At 36.2% G+C, this 25,661-nt stretch overlaps 1 protein-coding gene across 31 annotated transcripts in view; it reads right to left on the bottom strand.

The window, feature by feature from the left end:
• MAST2 (microtubule associated serine/threonine kinase 2) overlaps positions 1-25,661 on the bottom strand; it is a 175,754-nt gene that overhangs the window by 24,444 nt on the left and 125,649 nt on the right. For all 31 annotated transcript variants that reach the window (XM_034414978.3, XM_034414981.3, XM_034414979.3 and 28 more), the window contains 10 exons: positions 18,155-18,256; positions 14,870-15,002; positions 12,991-13,058; positions 10,578-10,663; positions 7,414-7,622; positions 6,540-6,678; positions 4,725-4,857; positions 4,196-4,361; positions 1,216-1,317; positions 344-466 (listed from right to left, as the gene is read on the bottom strand). In XM_034414978.3, the coding sequence (XP_034270869.1) occupies positions 344-466; positions 1,216-1,317; positions 4,196-4,361; positions 4,725-4,857; positions 6,540-6,678; positions 7,414-7,622; positions 10,578-10,663; positions 12,991-13,058; positions 14,870-15,002; positions 18,155-18,256 (1,261 nt within the window). The remainder of the gene's footprint in view (positions 1-343; positions 467-1,215; positions 1,318-4,195; positions 4,362-4,724; positions 4,858-6,539; positions 6,679-7,413; positions 7,623-10,577; positions 10,664-12,990; positions 13,059-14,869; positions 15,003-18,154; positions 18,257-25,661) is intronic.

Below are 25,661 nucleotides of genomic sequence, written 5' to 3'. Positions count from 1 at the left end.
CAGGAGAAAAAGCAGTGTGGAGGGGAACAAGTTTCAGGAATTATTTGAAACTTTCCCTGCCCACTTCCCCCTTGATTTGCTTGTGGGAAGCTGGCAGGGAAGATTCCAAATGGTGATCATGTGACCAGGGGAGGTTCCAAATGGTGATCATGTGACCACAGAATGCTACAACCATTGTTAAATGCAAGCCAATTGCCAAGCACCCAATCATGATGTTGGGACGGCCAGAACTTTAAGGACTAGTTGTAAATACCACTCATTCATTGCTGTCGTAATTTCTTATATTTATGAAAACATAAGCAAGATGCTAAAATAATTATAATCTCTGATCATTTTTCCTTACTGTCAAAATAACTAGTATCATCTTCTGACTCTAATTGTGGGATAAATTCTGCTTTTTGCCGTAGTAATCCATTCCAGTCTAAGTATTTGAAGAACCTGTGTTGTTTCACTTCAAAAGCACTACCTGTAATGACAATTGTGAGGAATTCTTCATATAGTAGCAAGTACAGTTCATCTAAAATCTGAACAAAAATCAGAGCTCAATAGAGACATGTTACACTAACTTTCTTCTCCAAAATAATGACAGGAGATGAATTGGTGATGTTTTAGCTCTTTGTGATAACAACCATAAATTCAAATACATCTGAATTACTTAACTATCATAAAGGAAGGAGTAAAGGGATACTGCATGTAAATATTTGCATTTTTAAATTGTAAGTTAGTCTTTTATACAGTTTTTGTTTTTATGAGGAATGAGAATCCATGTTCAATCTCATAAATTCCAACAAAGCAACAAAGCAGAATGCAAAATGTTTTAATATTGTTGCTGATGGAAGTATATGGAACACTGAATAGAAATACTGGGACCTATCTAGCTATTTCTCAGCAGATGCATTTTTAGAGGAATGTTTAAATATTGGCCAATATTAGTCTCTACTAAAACGAAATAAACTTTGTTACAAGATCCACCAATACAATAATTGTACTAAGTTATAAAGTGGCAAGAAACAAGCATTAAGATTACATATGCAATTATATTTTTGTATTATGGAACTATTTACACTTTTTGGGCTATTTCACTCTAAATGGACAAAACGGCATATAAGTGGCATATATGTATACCCAAAATGACATATAAGCTAATATTAGTAAGTATGAAAAAATAAACAATTTACATGTCATTCTAAAATCATTTTTATAAATATGAAGCACCTGTTCCCAGTCTTTCCAAAGGATTTTGTCGTAGGAGTTTACCAATTAAGTCCTGGGAATCTAGTGGTAAAGCTTCATCTCCTTCTGGCCAGACAATTTCATCTGCAGAAATCATATTGACAGGATTACACTCTGCACAGGATTCTATGCATAGAATAGTGTTTTCATGTCTCATGCCTCTCAACTTCTCCCTCAGATATAAGCCCACCCCCCTCTGCCCTTGCTACCAATTGCATTCTTCAGTTAGAAGTGTCTGAGGGATCTGATCATTGGGTCAAAATGATGAAAGCCAGATTGTGCTTTCATTCCTTTCATATGTTTGTGAAACGTCATGATACACATAAAAAAGGAGCAGAGCTTATACTGGAACAACACAATGCTGCTTTCATCTCCTGCCCTACTGACAACTCTGCTTTCAATGTCAGGAGACTCTCTTAATGAGAGATGTACCAGATGATATGCACAAGAAAATTAATGTGGTATTACGAAAGACATTCTCCAGGTACACATAAAATTATTATCTATTCTTTCAACCACTGCTCGATTAAATGCATGTGTATAATATTAAATATAGTACATATAGATAGATAAAATAATTGGTTCAAGGACAGTCAATACTCAGAAAGGGCATGCCTGAAAGAAACAGTTTAGATTCTCTCCCTGGGACAAAAAGGAAAAAAAGCATTGCTGCTTTATTTTATTTTGTGCCTTCAAGTCAATGTTGACTCTTGGCGACTGCCTGGACATAAGGGGAACCTGGCAGGGAAGATTTCAGAAGTGGTTTGCCATTGCCTCCTTCAGAGAGGGAGGGAGAGAAGGGGGGGGGGACTAGCCCAAGGTCACTCAGCTGTCTTTGTGCCCAAGACTAAAACTCATGGTCTCCAAGTTTCTAGATTGGTGATGTAATCTTATACCAAACTGGCTTTCACTGCTGCTTTAAGAGTTGTGTTAAGCTTAAATCTGAAATTCCATAAAGCAGCAGCAGCATTTTTCAGGCTCATATGGAAATCTGAAAAAAGTTAGAGTGCTTTAATGAGTAGCTAAATATGCTGCCCTCAGAGGTGGTCTGAAGCACTTCTGAATCATTTTTGAAGTACAATATGCAGAGTGCTACTGAATGTACTGCAGGGTGGGGTTTTTTAGCATATGGCACGTGTTAGCCAGGGATCACCGAGGTGGCTGGTTGCCTCTATGAAAGGATTTTTTTCTGGTGGTGTTATCTTACCCACAGGACACCTAAATGCCAGTAGGCAATCGGGTGTTGTGACTCTGACTCCCGAGCCTGTCCTCATGGAGGAAGAGGACTCAGAAGGTGAGGGGGAGGAACTGACGAGGCCTCTCTCTCCAGGACCCTCCTCTCTGGCAATGCCTCAGGTTCCATCCGAAGGCCAGAAGGAACAGCCTGGGATGGGCCAGGAGGAAGGCATTTCGGAGCACCCATTGATAGAGAGTGATAATGATGAATCCTGCCTTGATCCCAGGCAGCGTCGGAGGGAAAAGCATGCGCAGCAAAGGAAGAGGCGTGGGAGGGCCAAGGATTGAGCTGAGTCACTGAGCCACGCCCCACAAGGGATAAAAGGGGGCGTGATTGCTCGGCAGGCTTTGTGACGGACAAAAGTTTAAACTCTAAAGAGTCACATCGTGAATCCTGCACTTCAGCTCAGATATATTTTGGACTAAACTCTTGTGGATAATTTGTCGCTCTGGAAACGGACTGCAAATAAGGCCTCTCCTGCTTTTTGGGAGTACTAATTGGACTTGGCAGGTGTTTTATAGTTAGCTGCCAGAACTCTCGTCTGCCAGGAATTCTGGTCTGTTTATACAATAAATTATTGGCAAGCATGTTTGATACTGCATTTGTCTGTGTGAGGATGGGGGACAGAACATCGGGGGAGGCGCCTTTCCTGTCCCTATGCAGTTTATTCACTCACGGGAATCGAGCCACTGAGCTACAGACCTCAGCACAGTGCAGGCTCAGCGTCTTACCATGTGAGCCACCGCGGCCCCCATACATGTACTGAGGTGATATGGATATATAGCTATCAACTGGGTTAATATTTTTTGTAATACAATTGTGTTGTATTACATAATACAATGTAATATAATTGTACTGTATGGAGGTTCTATGATCTAAAATAACATATTTAAGACTGCAACACATTCAAATGTTAAATAACATGCCACTATATATGGAAGTAGACTAATTTATTTTTTTACCAGCCACACTGTATATATATTAAAATTATAACATTCTTCTTTTAGCATCTTTTACATTCAACATTTAGCATCTTGAATCCTACTCTCTATGAATGTAGTTCCACTCACAATACAGGGGTTTCCTGCCTCTCCCTTTCAAATGTTGTTAAACTTGGGAAGAATTCAAAAACCATAAAATAAAAGCCATAGGCCCATAGCAGAAACTAATAAAAGATTGGGAATACCCTTTTGGATCAGAGACAATGAAAACTGTATAACATGGCACATTAAAATCGCAATTTGTGCCATTTAAAAACATACAATACTTATATATTTGGTTGGCTACATCAATGAAGCAGGTCTTTGGTATGGTCCCAAAGTACCCATGTTCTGTTTTACTACTGCCAACATGGGTGAATTAGCCAAATTATATTATAGGTGAAGTCTCAAGTGTAATTGGCTCTGCTTCTGTGATTTCATGGATGACTTTGCAAATTTCAGGTTAGATAGTTGACAAATGAAGAACAGAAGCAAAACTTTTAATTTCCAAATGAGATTTATGCATCTCTTGCACCAACTGAATTGATGTATGACATTTGCTTTTTAATGTTGATTTTATTGTATTGCAGGGGAAATTACCTTGGACCTGAAGGAGACAGTATCCATTTTCCAAAATGAGATAAGCTAACTAAATAATGATAATAAATTACAAATATTGTTCTTATTTAATTAAATTTATCAATTTCAAGAAGACATTTAATACTTATAAAAGTTGGATACCTACCACTGATAACTTGCCCAAATAACTCTTCTGTGGTGTCTCCAAAAAAAGGAACACAACCAACTAGAAATTCATACAAGATTATTCCCATGGCCCACCAGTCCACAGGCTTTCCGTAACCTTGCCGCAATATTACTTCAGGCGCAATGTATTCTGGAGTCCCACATACCTGAAAAGAAAATTTAAAAATGTTATGATGTAGAAAATCTCTAATGAAGAAAATCAAACAATAAAATTATAATGTAAATCATGTTTAAACAATATGGAACAGCTTCATTATTCATTGCAAAAAAAGTAAATATTTTTAATTAAACACTTGCACAAAAACATTTGAGATTTGATTAATTTAAATCTGTCCAAACTGAATAGAATTTTTCATTGCTATACTTAAAGGAGTTAAAACTTCAATTTCACTGCGCTGTTTCTGGGTCAAGGTATAAAACCCATGTTGAACATATTTGCTTTAGGCAGTTTTTAAAAATTAATATATGCAGATATGCATAGTAATTTCAAAACTGTAATTTTGGCTTACTTGCTTATCCAAGAATTCTCTGGCATCTTTCTCAATATGACCTTCGTACAGATTAGTTGTCAAACTCATTAAGCCAATTTTGGAGAGGCCAAAATCAGTCAATTTGACGTGACCCATTGAGGTTATGAGAAGACTGAAAAAGGGGAATACAGATTAGTATTATAATGCCATTTATGAACATTTAATCATGCCACAATACCATGCTATTATTTATCAACACCCTCTAACAAATATTACATAGGCTGTCCTCGACATATGACCACAGCTGAGCCCAAAAATTCTGTTGCTAATCAAGACAGGTTGTTAAGTGAGGTTTGCCCCATTTTACGACCTTTTTGCTACAGTTGTTGAGAATCGCTCAAGTTGTAAGTGAATCTAGCTTCCTCCATTGACTTTGCTTGTCAGAAGCTGGCTGAAAGGTTACAAATGGTGATCACGTGACCCTGAGACTGTGTGGGACAGTGCAACTCCAATAAATACATGCCAGGTGCCAAGTGCCTGAATTTTGATCACATGACCATGGGGATGCTGCAATGGTCATTAAGTGTAAAAACTGGTCGTAAGGTTTTTTTCAATACTATTGAAAATCACTAAATGAATGGTAATAAGTCGAGAACTACCTATAACTTTAATATCTCATTACTGTAGAAAATATCTATCAGTATTAGTGAACCTTTTCGGCACCGGGTGCCGAAATGGGAGCGCGCACGTGGGGGAGCGCCAGAAACTGGAAGAGCAAATCCCCGGCATGCACACGTGGGAGCGCCGGAAACCGGAAGAGCAGTTCCCCGGCATGCATATGCGCACTGGGAAGCTGGTCTTCTGGTTTCTGGCGTGCGCATGCACGGCGGCCATCTGGTCTTAAGATTTTTGGCATGCACACGCATGAAGACCAACTGCCTGGCATGCATGTGCATTCCAGAAACCAGAAGCTTAGCTTCCCAGCATGCGCAAAGCCAGATTTAGCTACGTCCTAGCCCAAGTTTGTTTCTGGCCAGGGTTACTGGCAATTCTATTACCGTTTATTATCAGCACATGGCCTATGAGGTTAATATTTTCACTATAATATGACTTTTGACATACATTTTCCCATTTGTACATATAACTAAGAATCGCCATTTATATATATCTAAGCCTTGCTATAAAAGGAACTACTTGCTACATAACACTTTAAAGAAAAAAACCAGAGTCGAATTTGAGTCAGATTTGAATACTTTTATATACAAACACTGAATTGGACCCAAATCTAGTAATGCTTTTAAACAAATTAATTTAAATCAATAAGCTTTTTTTAAAAAAATGCTCTTGAATTGATTTCTGGTTACTACATCCATGTACATTTCTTGCCAGTATTACAGAACTGATTTTTCATTGCTTTCTTCCAGAAAATTTAAAATCTTACTAGTTTAAATTCTTACTAATTTAAATTCTATCTTTATTCTTTGCTTAATGTCTCACATATTAAAGGTTTGAGCCAAGTACATGTGTATAAAATGATAAAATTATAGCCCTGTTCACCTTGCACTTTTACTGGGTATTAAATGTAGTGTCCTTGTAGAAGGACAATCAAAACTTTCCTATTGTTGAGATGCCTCATTTTAAATTTAGGACACAATTAATAAAAGAATAGTTTTTCAATACATTTTATTGAAATAATCACAATCTGACATTTGTCAAGAAGCAATTCAAGAATAAATATTGTAATGAAAGGTTGCCCTTCCAAAGGAGAAAAAAATAGTACAAGTTGTTGCTACAGATATTTTTAGAATGAACAGCTGCAACTGCAAGTACAAACATGAGAAGTTAAAAGCATACTTGTCAGGTTTTAGATCACGGTGGACAATTCCATAATTGTGGAGATATTCTAATGCCAGTACAGTTTCTGCAAAATACATTCTTGCCATATCTACAGGCAATGCTCCAATGTTCTTCAAAAGAGTTGCACAATCCCCTCCTAGATCACAATAAAAACATAATTTCTGTGTTCACTATCGGACTACACAAAGCTGACAGTATATCATGCTATATACAATATATTCCTATCTGTGTCTAATCAAAAGAGAAACTCTAGACTAGGAGTTTTGAATGTTATTTTATTGGACCAATATTTGTCCAATATTTTAGTCCAATGCATTATCTTTGAAATAATAGATCAGTTTCCAGATTCATTCTCAATAGGTGCACATAACTGAGGAATGTTACATTAATATATAAAAGGAGCCACATACTCTGCCATACAATGCTAAACAGATAATGATATGGAGGAAGACCAGGGAAATGTGAGGCAGAGAGGAATATAATTTGGTGGTGATGAATTAGGAAAAATCAGTGGGAAGTATTTGGTGCCTGTTTCCTCTTCTGGATCAATTAGCTCATTCCACATCCAGCTGTATTGCTTTGGCTGCTGTTGATAAATGCCAACTCTATTGGTAAGATCTCTTTAATTCAGAATAAAGTGATGGACAAATATGCTGACTTGGCATTTATTACTGAAATATGGTGGAACAGAGCAAGTTTTATAGCACAATATATTCATTCTATCTTGAAAGATATGAAACAAATCCTAGGCTGAGAAAATAATGAACGTACCCTAGCATCTAAATGAATCATTATATTTAATCTCTCTCTTCCTAATGAAAACCATTTTGATTAATATATTTACTATAATGTCTGGGTAAATTCTGGATACCTTCCACATACTCCATGACCATGCAAAGATGCCGCTTGGTTTCAAAGGAGCAAAACATGCTGACAACAAAAGGATTTTCTGCAAAAGTTAGGATATCCCTCTCCACAAAAGCTTGCTGAATTTGGTTCCTCAAAATAAGGTTCTGCTTATTAATCTTCTTCATTGCAAAACGCTGACGTGTACTCCGGTGGCGCACCAAGAACACTGCACTATGGTAACACATGGACAATATGTTATATAGGAAATGAGAAAGAATACATCTGAAGTTTCACCTGTTTGATCAGTCCATAAAGCTAGAAAGAACTCACAAAATTGACAGGATTAACTAGCACCAAGTAATTTGTCTTTGTTCTCCAGACTTTACTTGAATTTTAAAGTTAATTCTTTTATAGTAAAGGATAGAGTTTTATATGGGATTCAATAATCATGAATGAAAGTAGAAACCAAGAAAGAACAAAAGACTCTTAGAAATAAATCTACAGTATTTACCAAGTTAGCATTACAAAATTTGAAATATTGAATCTGTTTCATTCATATGTAACTTTTACTTCAAATATAATTTCTATAGTCAAATATTATTTTTATTTTTATCAACTCCCTGTGTATTAAGATTTGTATACCCTTTTGTTTGACTCAGTATCCCTCTGAAAAAAATGGCCACTTTCCTTTCTTTGAAGAGACTTTCAGGTAGAGGTGTGCAGCCATTTAATCCAAAAGAGAAAAAGTACATCTAAAGCACCTATCAGTGTCTCCTTCAGCTGACAGGTACAGCAAGTGTGTTCAGTCAGATCTGTTCCAAAGCATCTTTTCTGCTTCAGATCGGAAGCTGCACATCCATATTTATTAGGGATTTGCAAAACATTCTGCATATAAATGAATCTGTATACAGGACAGCTAGTTTGGGATTGTGTCAGCCCAAGTCAAAACATTTTCTAGATATGGTCCTGCTGCTATCAGATTGGGCTCAATGTGTGATGGAACTTTGTGGGGAAATAGCAGGAACGGAAGAAGCAACTGGTACATCTAGAGAGCCATTCTGAAGCCATTCTAATTATAGAGATTGGCAAGCGAGTTACAAAGGAAAAAATTGCAGCTTGACAATTGGACTCATTGATGGACTGGTGCATCTGCTTGATCAGGGGATAACTGGTGTGCAAGTATTTAGTTGCCTGCTGCCTCAGAGACAACCTCCAGGTCTCAATTCCATTTCTATTTTTTCCATTTGTAGTTTTAATTTTGATCCAAGATACTGTATTGAACAAGAGCTTTAATCAGATGTAAAAAAAGAGAAAAGAATGAAAGAGAGATTCAGTCAGTTTTTGAGTTTAAATACACCCTTTCACCCAAATCAAGATAATTGGCTTATTGGGGGATTCCTCCAATGAGTTCTGTGACCACACACTGGTACTGAGGGCATTGCAACTTGCAAGAAATGTGAGCATATGCATTCAAGAAGGCCCTTTCTTTTTATATTTTAACAACAGGTTTGCCCATAGGGCTTCTCTTCCCTCCCATCTCCAGTTTAAGGTTCACTCATTACACTATCTAAACCATGTTGCTTCCTTATAAAAACTTCACTAAATAAACCAAGGCTGTGAGAGCTAAGATACTGGGAGTGGGGATATGATTAATATTTAGTGATCAACATAAGATATAAGGAGGCTTGATTTTAGCACTATGCCTAGTCTTCCTGAAGCAGCAGTGGTGCCATGTAATGGCCTCGTGGTGACTCAGGAGCATTTCCCCTTCATAAAATGAATGGGAGTTGGCATTTCAGGAAACCATCCAGCCATTTCTCTTGTTAGGAACACAAGAATAGAAATAATGGTCGGAGAAGGAGGAGCAACTATTGCCTCCTAAATGTAAGTGCACTGAAAGCACAGTGCATGGTGGTTCTGGTGACCCAGATGCAACAGCAGAACTCTAACTATGACTTATCTGCAGAGGAAGTGGGCAGTTGTAGCAAGTTGACATTTTGTCATGACACAGCTACCCAAAGGGGTGAGATCTGCATGATAATACTATGACATATTTAAATGCCCCTACTCCCTACAGCCCCCTTTGGGGAAAAGGGGCAATAGCTGATTAGAGTCAGACTGCTTCTAGTAAGGTGTTGACTAGTGATGATGACTAGCCAGGAGGATAGAGTGGTCTAAAGGCATCAGGCATGACATATGGTGTCATACAGATAATGTCTCTGAGGGACCAGCAATTCAATCTGGTGCAGGATGCCAGTTTCTGATTGCTTTGATTACGAATATGCCACTTTCAGCAGGCAAATTATATCTTCCGTATACTTGGGACTGTGACCAGCAGCACACCTCAACATTTATCTCCAATTCATCTTGGATATTTGGGCCACCTAACATGGAATAGGCACTTCTTATATGACACTCACTGTCACACTGGTACGTGGGTATGAAAAGGTCTTTGCTGCTATAGTTCTGTCAGTTCTCATGTTAATTGTGTAAAATGATTTCTGCTTTGAGGTGGCCAGCGCCAGGTCATCTCAGCTGTCACTAAGATGAATGCTGTTATAGATATATGCAATATGATTACTTCCACTTGGATGTTAAGGGGAGGCCTGCTCACATTACAAAATAAGGGAGAAATCCATCCCTGTAGCGGAGGGATGAACTCTCTATCCTTGCATTATCAGGATTCAAATTCTGTGGAAACTTGCAGTGATGGTTTTCTTATTAAATGCATTGCTGCTGAACACATGAAATTCACACATGGAAGTGCGACCTTAGAAAGATAGGGCTCATTTCCACCCCTTTTGTAATTATTGTTATTACTGTGGCACTTCCCAATAGTGGTTTGTTTCTTTCTAAAACAGCAGTGTAAGGGAGGAAGAGCACACTAATTTTCTCATCTTATTACCCTCCTCCAAGGTTTCAGCAGAACCACCACAGGAACCAGCGTTATTCTACTGCAGAGCTATCACAAATTTCAAGGGAGGGAAGCATCTTAAAGTTAGAAAACAGCCTACAGTTTTATTCCTGTAATTTACAAAACAAATGGCATATACAATCTCTTCCGCAGCCATTTTAAAATATTAACATGCTAATATTGGCATTCCCACAACATTAACCTATTTTTTAAAATAAGATTTTAAAATAAGATTTTAAAAAACAAATGCTAGTATAACTTATTAATCTTACCCATATGCCCCATTACTGATCAATTTAATAGTTTCAAACTCCTCTTCTGATGGTGTTTTCTTGGATTGCACAGTTGCTCCTCGGTTCTGAAAATAGCAAAAATAGCTTTCATTCTACTTTTAATCTATTAAATATGTAACTGATATTAACCACTGACCCATTTCTTCTTTGGAAGTATAAATGAATAGAAATATTATGATTTCATTGTGCTAAAGCTACTTGTGATTTTTCTGTTACCCTGACAATTTCCATAATAAAATTGGAAGGAGCTTGAACCGGACGACCTGATAAGTGAACAGAGTGCTTGGTGAAATAAGGACTGCCCACCTGTGGGTTGGGTCCCTGGCCCTCCTGGGTGGTATGAGCTGTGAAGGAGTCGACGAGGAACTGGATCTCAGTTCTGATGAATGCCTCCTTGCAAGAAGAGCTAATACAGCCATTCTTCAAAAAGGCACACATAACCCTATTCCTTAAAGAAATAGGCTGAGACTCAACTTAAGCAAAATTAAATGACAGTTGATTCAGAAGTCAAGAGAGTCCAGAACAGTAATAACTTTAGTGTTAAATGAGGTCACACTTCCTACAAAAAGATATGATTTATTTATTTATTTTTATTTATTTATTAATTAAATTTTTATACCGCCCCCTCTCCCGAAGGACTCAGGGCGGTGAACAGCCAGAATTAAAAACACACAATACAAATATTAAAATACATTAAAACAAAATTAAATTATCTTTGGCTTCTCCAATTTAAAACCCCTTACCCATAAAATTCCCCAATTAAAAGATTTTTAACCCAGCCCGGCTTGCTGAAATAAAAAAAGTCTTCATATGCTCTTCTAAAGACAGCCGTGCGTCCAGGAGGACACCCAAGTTACGCGCCCTCTCCGTGGGGGCCAATGTCTCGCCCCCAATAGTCAGCGATGGCACCAGCTGACTATATCGGGACGCCGGCAGCCACAGCCACTCAGTCTTGGAGGGATTGAGTCGGAGCCTGTTCCTCCCCATCCAGACCCGTACGGCCTCCAGGCACCGGGACATCACTTCAAGGGCATCGTTGGGGTGGTCTGGGGTGGAGATGTACAGCTGGGTGTCATCAGCGTACAGATGGCACTGCACCCCAAAACCACGGATGATCTCGCCCAGCGGCTTCACATAAATGTTGAACAGGAGAGACGAGAGGACCGACCCTTGTGGCACCCCACAAACCAAGTGCCTTGAGGTCGACCTCTGCCCTCCAGCCAACACAGACTGCGACCGGTCGGAGAGATAGGAGGAGAACCACCGTAAGACAGTGCTTCCCACTCCCAACCTTCCCACCGGCGCAGCATGATACCATGGTCGATGGTATCAAAAGCCGCTGAGAGGTCTAATAGGACCAGAACAGAGGAGCAACCTCTGTCCCGAGCCCTCCAGAGATCATCAACCAACGCGACCAATGCCGTTTCTGTGCTGTACCCGGGCCTGAAGCCGGACTGAAGCCATGATGGTGTGTGTGTGTGACAATAAGAGTAATTTCTCAAAATTCCAACCTAATATGATTTTTTATGAGCCGTGATGGCGCAGTGGTTAGAATGCAATATTGGAAGCCAATTCTGCTGACCGCAAGTAGTTTGATCCTCACCAGCTCAAGGTTGACTCAGTCTTCCATCCTTCTGAGGTCAGTTAAATGAGGACCCAGATTGCTGGGAGCAATATGTTGATTCTGTAAACCACTTAGAGCAGGGGTGTCAAACTCGCAGCCAGATGCGTCACGTGCTGGCCCCGTCCTCACCCGGTTTAGCAAAGGGGGGGGGGGAAGTCCCGATATGTCATGTGACACTGCCATGACAATGTGAGTTTGACACCCCTCACTTAGAGAGTGCTGTAAAGCACTATGAAGTGGTATATAAGTCTAAGTGCTATTGCTATTTATCAAACAGAAATATGGCTACTCTAACAAATTTAATTTTCTATTCATTTTCTAAATATTTTCCATTATAATACTTAATTTTATTCAACAGATAGCTACTGTGGATATAGAAAGTCTGTACACCCCTGTTAAAGTGCCAGGTTTTTGAGATGAAAAAAAAAAATCAGACCAAAATAAATCCCCCAGAATTTTCCCACCTTTGTTCAATCTAATGGAAAAACAAACTGGAATCCATAGGGAGGAAAAATAAAAATAAAAAACTAGAATAATGTGACTGTAACAGCTTGTATGTTATAGTAAAGGTGGAAAAAATTCTGATGTGCTTTATCTTGGTCTGACTTTTTTACACTCAAAAACCTGGCACTTCAACAGGGGGGTGTAGAGACTCTATATCCACTGTAATTATCATTAGAAAAAAATGTACGCATGCACAACTTATACTTTGCTAATAGCAGTGCAGAAATGTTTTTGTATTATGGAATGGAGCTGTTAAATCACTACCTTTCCTTCTGCCGAATCATCTGTCTCTGGAGTATCTGGACTATCACAACTATTCAGCTGGGCCATTTCTGGAAAGAAAGGGAAAATATGCTTTTAAGATGTAACAGTATACAATCATTGGTATTCAAAGAATAATACACCTACTCCCTTATCTCATTTGCAGTCCTTCCTGCACAGCTTTTTGTGTGTGTGTGTGTGTGTGTGTGTGTGTGTGTGCCTTTGAGTCAGCCTTGACACCTGGCAATTGCTGAACAATTCCCTACAGTTTTCTTGACAGCATTTTCAAAAGTAGTTTGCCACTGCCTGCCTTCTTCCTTGGCCTGAGAAACACTGACTAGTATAAAGAGTGGGAGAGTTTTTGCAGGGGGCCTACATTGGATGCTGGTCAGTAGAAAACAGTAGCACACAAGATTTTTCCTGCTGAGAATTTTTCGGCTAAACCAAAATGTCATGGATGGTCACTGTAATTAACTTATATCACTTTACTTTGTAACTATGCAAATACATCTCCTTAGTATTGGTAAGGTTATTCTGAATAATATATAGGATAGGTTCTATATTTTCTCATAACAAAAGAGACCTTTTTATGTTTAAAATAAGTGAGGTGGCTATAATGTTCATTTTTGAAAAATCAGTGTCCTATATCAGTGTCCTAGCTTTTTGTATGTTACAGGTTTTTCGCTTTCTGTTGCTTTTTTTTAATTTCAAAGTTATTTCAGTCTATGAGTCATATAAAGCCTCAGCAAAATTCCAAGACAAAAATGAAAAATAGCAAATACCATTTGTCATCTTCAGTACAAATTTTTGTACTCTTGACACATTTTGCTGTAAAAAACACTTTCTCCTATAAAAAGCTAATTTACCCTTTCACTGTTTTTGTGTGCAATATTCAGAAAAATTAGTCCGCAACATGGTGAATTTCTATTTAATGCACAAGATATACAACAATGAAAGATACAATATGCATGGTCACTTCACACACAAAATTAGTGGGCTAATTCTAGTATTGAGCAGTCAAGAATAGAACAACACAGTGTTTCTCAATCTCGGTGGCTTTAAGGATGTCAACTCCCAGAATTCTGGGAGTTCAAAGCCATTCATCTTAAACTCATTGAGAATGAGAAAAGTTGGCATACAGTATTCCCCTAGGAAAGAAAGTTGAAATCCAATGGAGCCATCCCCATAGGAGGAAAGTGATAGGGATGGTACATTTTTTTTGTTCCCATTTCACTTAGTTTGGGAGGGATTCATTGCAAATGCAGGGGAAACAGAAGACTCATGCTTTCCAGCCCCTGCATTTATATACTATAATATATGGAGCGCGGTGGCTTAGTGGCTAAGATGCTGAGCTTGTCGATTGAAAGATCGGCAGTTCAGCGGTTCGAATCCCTAGTGCTGCATAACAGGGTGACCTCCCATTACTTGTCCCAACTTCTGCCAACCTAGCAGTTTGAAAGCACATAAAAAATGCAAGTAGAAAAATAGGGACCACCTTTGGTGGGAAGGTAACAGCGTTCCATGCGCCTTTGGTGTTTAATCATGCTACCCACATGACCACGGAGACGTCTTCAGACAGCACTGGCTCTTCAGCTTTGAAATGAAGATGAGCACTGCCTTCTAGAGTCGGGAATGACTAGCACATATGTGCAAGGGGAACCTTTACCTTTACCTTTATACTATATCATTAAAGTAATAATTAAAATGCATAGGCACACTATATAAATGTAATGGGACACCGTAATACTTACAGACATTCTTAACAGTTGATGTGCTCATTAGATTTTATGTGCTAGTTAATGTTTGTGAGAATGACTAAGATGCTTTGTGACATCCTACTCTTTTCTGCTTCATTATAGTTCTAAGAATACAATGCTCTCACCCTCCAAGGGATCCCTGGTAAGGCCCAGCTGGCATATAATATAACGAGGGATGTCACATTTAATTCCGCCCCCTTCTTTGGCATGGCCTTCAGCAGCCTCTAGCAGATGGTAGAACTCTTCGGGATCAAACTCCTAAAGCAAAAGGATTCAGAAAGAGAATATTTAATCTGATTTCAAAAACAAATGGTTATAACTCTAGGTATAATTTATTTTAAGAAAGATGATAATAAAATGCATAGTTTAACTTAAATTTCTGTGAGTTTGTAAGTCCAGATTGAAACCTGATTTCAAGTTTATGACACAACTCAGTATTGCTCTCAGGGCATAGTTGTGTTTTAGAAAAATGTAAATCGGTAGATAACAGATGATTCAGAATATTACTGAAACTTCTCATTAAGGCACCATAAAGGGCAATGAAAGATTAGACAACAGAATTGTGGAAACCATTTTTCTTATTTCTTAATGAAAATTATTTTTCTTATTTTATTTAGTCTTACAGACTCTGCAGAGAGACGATTTTGCACTGCATAACTGTGGAACAGATATGCAAAAGCATCATACCCTGCCTACTAAAATAGCTGGTTCATCACAGAGGTCAAGAAGAGTCATTTGGCTGAGCTAGAAAGGCACGCAACTGAAACCAATCTCAATGATTAATTTAAAAGTATTATGGGAATTGAAAAAATAGCCATATAAGGAGCAAGACAGCATATAACATGCAGTGTAATACTCTCAATTTGTGTTGTAAAGTACTTCTTCTATACAATTTAGGGAAAGTAGAAGAAATATTAATGAAAAATCCCTGATCTAAATTGGGCAACCATTCACTGCATTCTATGTAATAACAGTATAAAAAAGATGGAAATGGCTGACAGATTAATAACAGATCCCACCCACCTTCCCTTGCTCAGTTTATTCCTTCCTCCCATTTTTTAGCTTTATAGCTGAAAATTTGTATTTTTATACTGTTTTACTCTTATTATATTCATACTGTTGTATTGCTTTATTCTTTTTAACATTGTAAGCTGCCCAGAGTCAGCTTGTGGTTGAGATGGGGGGCAAATAAATTCAACAAAGAAAATAAAAATGTATTGTATTATTTATATAGAATATGTAGAATGGATTAAATATCACTAGAACTAGAACATTTCCTGAAGTTACATGAATAATCTTAAATCTGCTACAGTACTAAAAAAAGTAGTGACTTGAAAATTACAATGTAACTGTATTAAGCTGCTCTGTTTGGAGATATTCCAGGCTGCATTATATTATTATTTTGGCATTCAGCCACTTGGCACATAATGCGTGATCAGAGGGAAAGGATAATCCTTTTTTATTTCAAAAAAAGCATATGTAAATGTAATTACATTTTGAATTTTTCATTGTAGATTGTAGAAAGGATCTCTTTTATAAAAAATAATTTGCAATAATCAATTAAGGGCATTAAAATGTTCATTTCTCCATCAGCAGTATACAAAAACAAGAAGAATGAAACCAGATGCTCTCTATTATTATAGGAAATCAACAGTAATAACAGGAGCAAGCCGATGACTGATTAAATGAATAAATTTGGCACATGATATATTGTAATAAACTGAACTACAGAAAACATTAAGTAAAATCCAAACAGTATTGACACGGCTAACTGTATATTTTGCGGTCCTGACACATCATTTGACAACTGTCACAACCAGCTTCACATTATCACTGTTAAATTTCAGCCTGTATCTGCTTCCATTTTTCCTTTTAAAACAATTTTGAGGCTAATTAATATCTTGCCACATCCCAGTTAATGATGTATGCATATAACTAAAATAGTTGGTTCAGCACAATTTTTATGAACTTATACAGACTTGCAAAGAGAGTAATATAAGTAAACATTTCTTTTAATAAGCATAATTATAAGCAGAATATCATACTGACCTACTTTTAATTTAAATATGCTCTCAAAATTATACTTTCATATAAGAAGAATTTTTGAAGGAGTCCATGTAATATGCATACACATTCAGTGTCACACTGTAGAATTCCTGAAGCTTTTATTGATGTGTAGTTTACCATATATCTTTTTTTAAAAGCTCCAGTAAAATCAAAAGTCAGTTCATTATCAGGTGAAACTGATTAATTATGATAAATTCTTCTTTTATTATTTATCTACAGTAGAAAACTGTACATATAATTTAAATGAAGTAATTAGGCTTTTGATTTTTTAAAAAAATAATCTTCCAGATAGCTCAGCAATTGATTTTTCAAAAATGATTTGAAATATACATTAGTGATCAACTGTTCAAAGAGGGGGGAAATCTACATCAAAAGGGTAACTCTTTGGCTGCAGTCCTATTAGTTTCAAATAGATAAAATAACTTTCAGTTCAAATATTACAAAGTTATCTAGGGAATTTAAGGCCTAAAGGTTTTTGAAGAAGTGGATCTATAGCTTCCTTATGCATAGAATATACTATATTAATATATAAAATTGAAATCATTTATAAATTTGATATACCAAGACTAAGAATAAGATGATCCAGGTTCAAATTCTCATTCAGCCATGAAATTTAGAATTAGTCATGATTTTCACAGCTGAACCTACTTTATGGAGTTACCAAGACAACAAAGTAGAAAATGTGAGAGAACTGTATGTGGCAACTTGAGCTTCCAGAGGAAGTCAGAGATGGATGGATGGATGGATGGATGGATGGATGGATGGATGGATGGATGGATGGATGAATAGATGATTTTGTGTCCAAAATTCAGGACCTATGACTCCCATGAAATTGAAATTTGGCTAAGTTTATAAAACATTAACTAACATAAAATTATAATGAAGCATTCTATGAAATAATACAAAATGTCATAAAATACACCATTCTGCAATCAACTGCCTACTTCTATAGATACTGTATAAGTCACAATCAACAAAGATTGACCCTAACCCTAAAATTTGCATGACACTATTTTTCAAGCTAAACAACAGTTGCAATATCACAGTATAAACTCTGAGAACAGTGTACAAATTTATTTACCAAGCAGTACACAATACAGAACTGTGTTCTTTGATTTATAATCACTGCTATAAACCAAATGCAACAGAAGCAGGCCATTATTCATAAAACTACAAAGTCTTTTAGTAGAACAGTCTCCAGTTCTCTGATTTATGTAATTTGTTTGGAAATATATTTTGTTACACTCAATATTGGACATAGATTTTAAACTTTTGAGTGCATATGTCTGGTTCCTAGAAGATTTTACTATCTTAAAAGCTCCTAAAAATTCTTGTGTGCTTACCAGACATTCAAGCAACCTCGCTGGCCGTGCAATGATGATCATCAACTTTTTTACCAGTTGGGTAACAAATGCCACATCAGAACTTTCTGATCTTTCGTGAGCCTAGGGAAAAGAATGTTGCATTACAAAATGTACAAAGAATGGATCCTGCATATCTCCCCTCTGAAGTGAACATCAGTAGTTTAATTATAGCTAAAGCACAACACAACCACAATTAGCATTATGCATTTTCTGTATTGGGAGAATCTTAAAAATAACACCAACTCACGTGCAGTATTGTAGAACCTTTTTTATAACATTCACTGAAAATCTAAAGATTTCTTTTCCCACAATTCATTATAAAACTCTTTTCAGTGCCTTGTCATTCCTCTAAAAAAGCTTCATGAAGAACATAAAAATGATTCCAATTTTTATTAAAAGCATTAAAGACAAATCATAATAATTGGATTCAAAGGCCAACATTTTTGGCAAGGTGTTTACTTGCTCAACTGTTTTATTTTATCATTTCAAAGTAATGAAGAACAGCAATAAAAATCAACAGTACTAAGAAAAATGGCAAAATAGTAAAGAACTATTTTAATAGAACATTAACCACATAACTTGGTTTATTACTTTATTAGATTTAGGTTTTATATCATTTTCTTAAAATGTATATTCAATAAACAAGTTTTGCACATGTCATAGGAATGCTTTATAAAGTTCCTAGCTGGTGTAATATACAGTTTTTTCAATCTAAGACAATAATTATATATAGATTTTGCAATTCCTTTCAAAAAAACATAATATTTTACTTGAATTAATAAGTTCTTCATTTGGAATTTATAAAAAACGAACTGAAATTCAAATCACTTTAACTTTTCTTTCCATTTAGCAAAAATATTAATATTTTGGAAGAAACATTTAGACGTTGAAAAATATTACCACTGAGAAAAAGCTGTTCTGAGCAAAAGTTAGATTATGTGCCATCAAGTCATTTTCATTTCCTTGTAACCACATATTCTCCATGATGATGTACCTCTAATCCCTAATTTTAAGTCTCTTAATGGTGTACTTGTTGCCACTGTAACTGAGTCTGTCCATTTTGGTAGTACTCATACTCTTCTCTTTCCTTCCACCTTTCCCATCATTAGAAACTTTTTTTGGTGTTCTGGTCTTTGCATAACATGTCTGAAGAATGATAATTTGAGCTTGGTCAGGAGAGAACTCTGGATTGATTTGATCAATAATCCTTTGGTTTGTTTTCTTGTTTGCTACTGTATTCTCAGGGATCTTCTTTGGCACCAAAATTTAGAGGCATCAATATTCTTCCTATCCTGCTCCTTTAAAATCCAACTTTCATTTCCATAGAGTATCACAGGGAATACCTAGCACAGTTCTGATCTTTGTAGGTATAGACATATCATGACATTTGAATATCTTTTTCAAGGCCTTCTTAGCTGCTCTATGAAGTGCCAGTCTGCAACATATTTGTTGACAGTTTGTTTCCTTACTGTTGATGGCTGATCTTAGAAAGCAGAAGCTATCCACCATTTCAATATCTTCATTTTAATTCTATGGCTGATTGTTCTAAGTAAATCTTTTTTTCACCAAAATCTGGATATTAAACAAGGTAACTTTAAACATTACTATAAAACAGTAATATCAAAAGTTTTATTGCTTTTTTTAAAAAAAGATTTTTTAATTATTATATTTTATATTGAGAAGAAAAAATCAAGAAAACCCATGTCATTTATTCAAAACATTAATATTTAGCTACATGAAAAATAATTGAAAACTGCAGAAAAACAGTAATGAAGCACAACTTATAGCTGCCATCAGTGGTGAAATGCACTTACCTTCGCTACCTGTTCGGGAATGTGAGCACACACACCTCTTCTGCACATGCGCAGAGCGTCAAAAATGGGGCGTAATTACATCCCAGTGGGTAGGCAGAGCCTCCCGTTGCCGGCGCTACCATTTCGCATGATCTGGATAGATCCGGCAGGATTTCACCGCTGGCTCTCATCCATCCAAAATAATTCGGCTGCAGTTTCAGGACACTTAATAATATCACTATGATTTGTTTTAATTCCTGACAAATCAGTCTGGATTTCAAATATTTTACTAAAAATATATCCTACTTTTCCTGCATCTTGAAGGTATTGGTTATATGCCAAACAGGTGTCTGCCATTTGCTTCAACATGATGCGTGCTACCCAATTAGTACTTCTCAAGACTATATATTTGTCTGAAGGTTGTAAGTCATATTACAAATCCCACTCAACCTCACTTTGGAAGGTGGGGAGAAAAAGAATTATTGACTCTAGCTGCTGCCAATTTCTTTTTTTTTTTTTTTTTTAAACAAACTTTATTCGTATTTAAAAAAGAACATTTAAAACAATTATAAGAAAAACTGAACAAGTTTTTCTTAATCAAACACACAAATTACAAGTACATATACTATACATATATAATGCTCAACTTCATCTATCAACTACTTTCTAATGTTATATATACATATATATATATATATATACACACGGTGACTTATTTCTTTCTATATCTCTCTGACAGTGCAGTTGTTTATTTACATTAATTTCTCCTAACTTTCATCTCTAAACATTCCCTCTCTCTGACTTATCCACTGGTACCAGCTATTCCATATTTTAAAGTATTTTGAATCTTCCTTATCCTGTAATTTTAGGGTTAATTTATCCATCTCTGCGCATACATAGATTTTCTGTATTACTTCCTGATCAGTTGGCAAACGGTCTATTTTCCAAAGTTGTGCCAACGCTAATCTTGCCGCTGTTATAATGTGGAGTATTAGGTATTTTATGTCCTTCCTAATATTCTTATTGATCATGCCGAGTAAAAAGACTTCAGGTGTTAATTCAATTTCGTGATTTGTTATCTCTAATATCCACGTTTTTATTTTGTTCCAGTATTTTTTGATTTTTGGGCAAAGCCACCAAGCATGGTAAAAAGTTCCCTGCGCTTTTTTACATTTCCAGCAGGCCGGGTTCACATTTGGATACATTTTTGCTAACCTTGTGGGTGGCAGATACCATCGGTACCACATTTTATAATGATTTTCTTTATATGATACTGATTTTGTCATTCTATAGTTATCTTCCCATGCTCTTTCCCAATCTTCTAATTGTATATTATGCCCTATGTTCCTCGCCCAGGCTATCATCTGCCCTTTGACCAACTCTTCTGCCAGATCGAATTCGAGTAAATATTTGTAGATTTTTGAAATTAATTTCCCTTCCTTTGATTCTAATAGTTTGTCTAATCGATTTTGTTTTAAATCTATTCCTTCTTCTTCTTGATCTTTTCTGAATCTTACTTTTATTTGCGAGTAGGGCCACCAGTCTATTCCTATTCCTTGTTCTTTGAGCTCTTCCCTAGTTTTCAATTTCCCCTGAACATCTACTATTTCTCTGTATCTTAGAATCTTTTGTTTTGATAATATGTTGGGGTGAGTTATTGCTTCTATAGTCGATAGCCAACCAGGAATTTTCATGTAGTGTTTTTGTTTAATTTGTAGCCATGTGTTAATTAAAGATCTCCTAATTGTATGGTTATTAAAATGTTTATATATTTTATTTCCTGAACTCCATATAAAAGCGTGCCATCCCTTCATTAAATCATGCCCTTCTAAATTTAACAATCTTTGATTATCTAAGGTTATCCAATCTTTAATCCATAATAAACTGGCGGCCTTGTAATATTTATCCCATGCCGGGAGTCCAAATCCACCTCTACTTTTATCATCTTGTAGTATATTCAATTTTATTCTTGATTTCTTCCCTCCCCATACGAATTTTTTTGTTATTTTATCCAAATTATCAAAGAATTTCTTATCTAATTTTATTGGAACTGTTTGGAATAAATAAAGGAGTCTTGGCAGTATGTTTGATTTTATTGCTGCTATTTTCCCCAATAAAGACAATTTTAGTTTCCCCCATTTTTCTAAATCTTCCTTTATTTTCTGGACTAAAGTATCATAATTATCTTCTTTTATTGTTGTCGTTTTGGCCGTCAAATTTATCCCTAGGTATTTAACTTTTTTAACTGTCTGCAGACCGGATTCTTTTACTAATTTCTCTACCTGTTTTGTTGTCATGTTTTTTGTTATCATTTTTGTCTTTTCTTTATTAATTTTTAAACCTGCTACCTTTCCAAATTTTTCAATCTCTTTTATTAATTTTGGTGTTGTTTCTAATGGGTTTTCTACGAAAAAAACAAGGTCGTCTGCAAATGCTTGGACCTTGTAATCCTCTCTCTTGATCTTTAGTCCTTGAATTTCTTTATTTCTTTATTTCCGGCGGTGACGTAAGAGTCGTGGCGGCACAGAAGAGAAGCGCTCTCTCTCTGTTGCCGATTTTCCGAGCTTTGGTGCCTGTTTTTGGCGGAGACCGGTCCCGAAGAGACCGGGAATAAAGAGGGGAAGCTTTGGGGGAGGCGAGGAGAGGTGCGATCTCCCGCCGTACCGTAAAGAGCCCTCAATCCAGGCTCGGGAAGAAGTCGGCTGGCGCGGTGAGCACAGTCGGCCCGGAGACTCGAACGAGCCGATTGAGATCACTGGGAGTAAAGGAGGGAGTACAGTGCAGAACTGCTGAGGTCGAACAGAAACAGAACTAATTTGGACTATTAATTTTGGCGCAAAACCGAGGAGAAAGTTTCTTTTCTTTCCGGAGGGACAGCGTGAAGAAGGAAGATCTCAAAGTGGAACCGGGCGGCAACTGAAAAGGCGAGCAAAGAGGAAGGGGCAAAATACGGAGCAGCGAAGAAAGTTTTAAAAACTTTAAAACAGACAAACGGAGGTGAGGAGAAATAACTTAAACAGAGGAGATTAAAAGAAGAATGGACTCTCTTTTTTTTTTTTTTTTTTTTTTTTACCCCCGCTGCTAGCTGCCTGAGCGGAAGGAGTGAGAAAATCTTGGCAAAGTAAGGATTACATACAGTGACTGTGCAGAATAGAGGCCGCCATACTGTAACCGGAAAAGACTTCAACAGTTGTAAAAGAACTTGTTTTTTTTTTTTTTTTTCCTCTTTATTGAAAACATACTGAGGCCAACAAAAACATTGAAAAGCACTGCTCCAACTTATTATTATTTTCTTTACTTAAGTATAGATGAATTAATATTAATGTTATTTATTGGAATTAATCAATTAAGAAATATAGAGTATACCTAATTAGTTTAGAAAATATTTATAATACATAGAGATTTAGAAGTATTATTATTAGAGCATTATATTACGATTAATTAATTAATTACTATAGATTAACTAGTATATATTATTAGAATATTTTATGTTTGTGGATTTTATTGAATAATTAATTACTAGATATTAAGATACTAAGAATTGATTAATTGTCTTTAATTGATTATAGTCTTTAATTAGATAAGATATTTATTTATATATATATTTATACTGGTAGCAATATTTATACTCATATTTATATTTATATTTATATTTATATCTATATTCTTATCACATTCTTAACTGAATTATATATAACTTTACATAGAGAGAATTAATTATTTAAAAGAATTTATCTATTTAAAGAAGGCTTATTGGATTGATCTTTTATAAGGAGAGGGGGGAAAAAGAGAAAAGAAAAGAAAGGAATTATAGAAATTATAGAAATTTGGATGGTGACTTGGGAGAAAGTTGATAAAATACTGGGAGAACAATACAAGATTTTGAAAGAAATGACTAGCACTACCACAACCACGTTGAAAACAGCTAAGAAGCCAACACCATTTTTAACAGGAACAACGGCCTCCCCAGTGACACAGAAAACCTTGGAGGGAATGTTTGCATCAGACAAGCAACCCAGCACACCTAATATGCCAACAATGCAGGCCACGCTCATAACAATTCAGGAAACTATGGCCAAAATGCAAGAGTGTATGACCAGAAACCATGAACAATCCAGAAAAGACATGGACGAGGTAAAGAGAGAAGTCAAGAATGACATTCAAAAGATTGATGGAAAAATGGACTTAATACAAGAAATCATTCAAAAAAATGACCAAAGGATAAAAGAAATAGAACAAAAAACTGAATTGACGGAAGAAAAACTAGAAGCATTAGATACAAAAATGACAGGATTAAATAAGGAACTTGAGAACACCGTGGCCCAATTAGAAATGGAGAAGGCAGCATTCTATTTGCGTTTTCAGAACGTAGCGGAAGACCGGGAGGAAGATCTGACGATGGTAATGGCTGAGATGATAGCAGAGGCACTCCAGAGAGAAAAAGACGAGATAATTAATGAACTAGACGAAGTTTACCGAGTCCACACTAACTATGCACGACAAAACAAACTCCCTCGAGAGGTACACATAAGATTTGTAAGAAGGAAGGTGAGGGATATTGTATATAAGATAACAAAGGATGAACCAATGTATTATAGAAATAAAGAAATAATCACCCTAAAGCAAGTACCTAAAAGAATACGAGATTTGCGAAGAGATTATTGGTTCCTGGCCACGTTACTAAACAGAAGATATATACCATTCAAATGGATAACCCCGGAAGGAATGTTAATAACGTGGCAGGGAAAGAAAATCAAGGTGGACTCGCACAGCAAAGCAAAAGAACTATATGACCAAATGATGGGTGCTGAAGCAACAAATGGTAATAGAGAAGAGGAAGGACGAAATATCAAAGGAAAACAGAAGAGAGATCGGGAAAGAACACTACAACAAGGAGGGAAAGTAGATGAAGAAGAGACCCAGGAAGAGGAAGGAGTGCAGACAAGAGGCAAAAAAAAGGAACAGGAAGAAATAAAGAAGAAACAACAGGAAAGTCAATAAAAAAAAAAAAAATGGAACGGACTTTAAAAATACTATCTGTAAATGTTAATGGACTCAACTCACCATCCAAACGACACCAAACTTACAAAAAAATTTTGAAACAAAAATCAGACATTGTGTGCCTCCAGGAGGTACATATAAGAAAACAGGATATTAAATATATACAATATAAAAAATTAGGTAAAGAATACGCTTCATTGGCAGAGGAAAAAAAAAAAGGAGTGGTGGTATATATTAAGGAAGGAATAGACAGTAATATGAGGTATGTGGATACAGAAGGTAGGATAGTCATGGTAGAGCTAAATCTTGACCTCAAAAAGATATTATTGGTAGTAATATACGCCCCAAATAGTCAACAATTAGAATTCTACAAAAAAGTGCATGAGAAAATTATAGAACAAAAAATGGAGAATGTCTGTTTGATTGGGGATTTTAATGCAATCTTAGATGTAAGAAAAGACTATGAATGTGGTCAGCAAAACAAAAATAAAAAAAATATATTACCTAAAACCTTTATGGATATGGTGGAAGAATTAGATATGGTAGATAGTTGGAGATGTCTTAATCCCGAAGTAAGAAAGTATACATATTATTCGAATCCGCATAAATCATGGTCAAGGTTGGATATGGTTTGGGTAACTAAGATGTTAATAATGGAAATAGAAGAAGTAGATATTTTACCAAATAATTGG

The sequence above is a fragment of the Pantherophis guttatus genome, chromosome 3, assembly GCF_059756535.1.
Source record: "Pantherophis guttatus breed Tessera chromosome 3, ASM5975653v1, whole genome shotgun sequence".
In the NCBI taxonomy this organism is placed as follows: domain Eukaryota; kingdom Metazoa; phylum Chordata; class Lepidosauria; order Squamata; family Colubridae; genus Pantherophis; species Pantherophis guttatus.
Note: the sequence above shows the minus strand (reverse complement) of the source record. Positions and strands in the feature narration are given on the sequence as shown.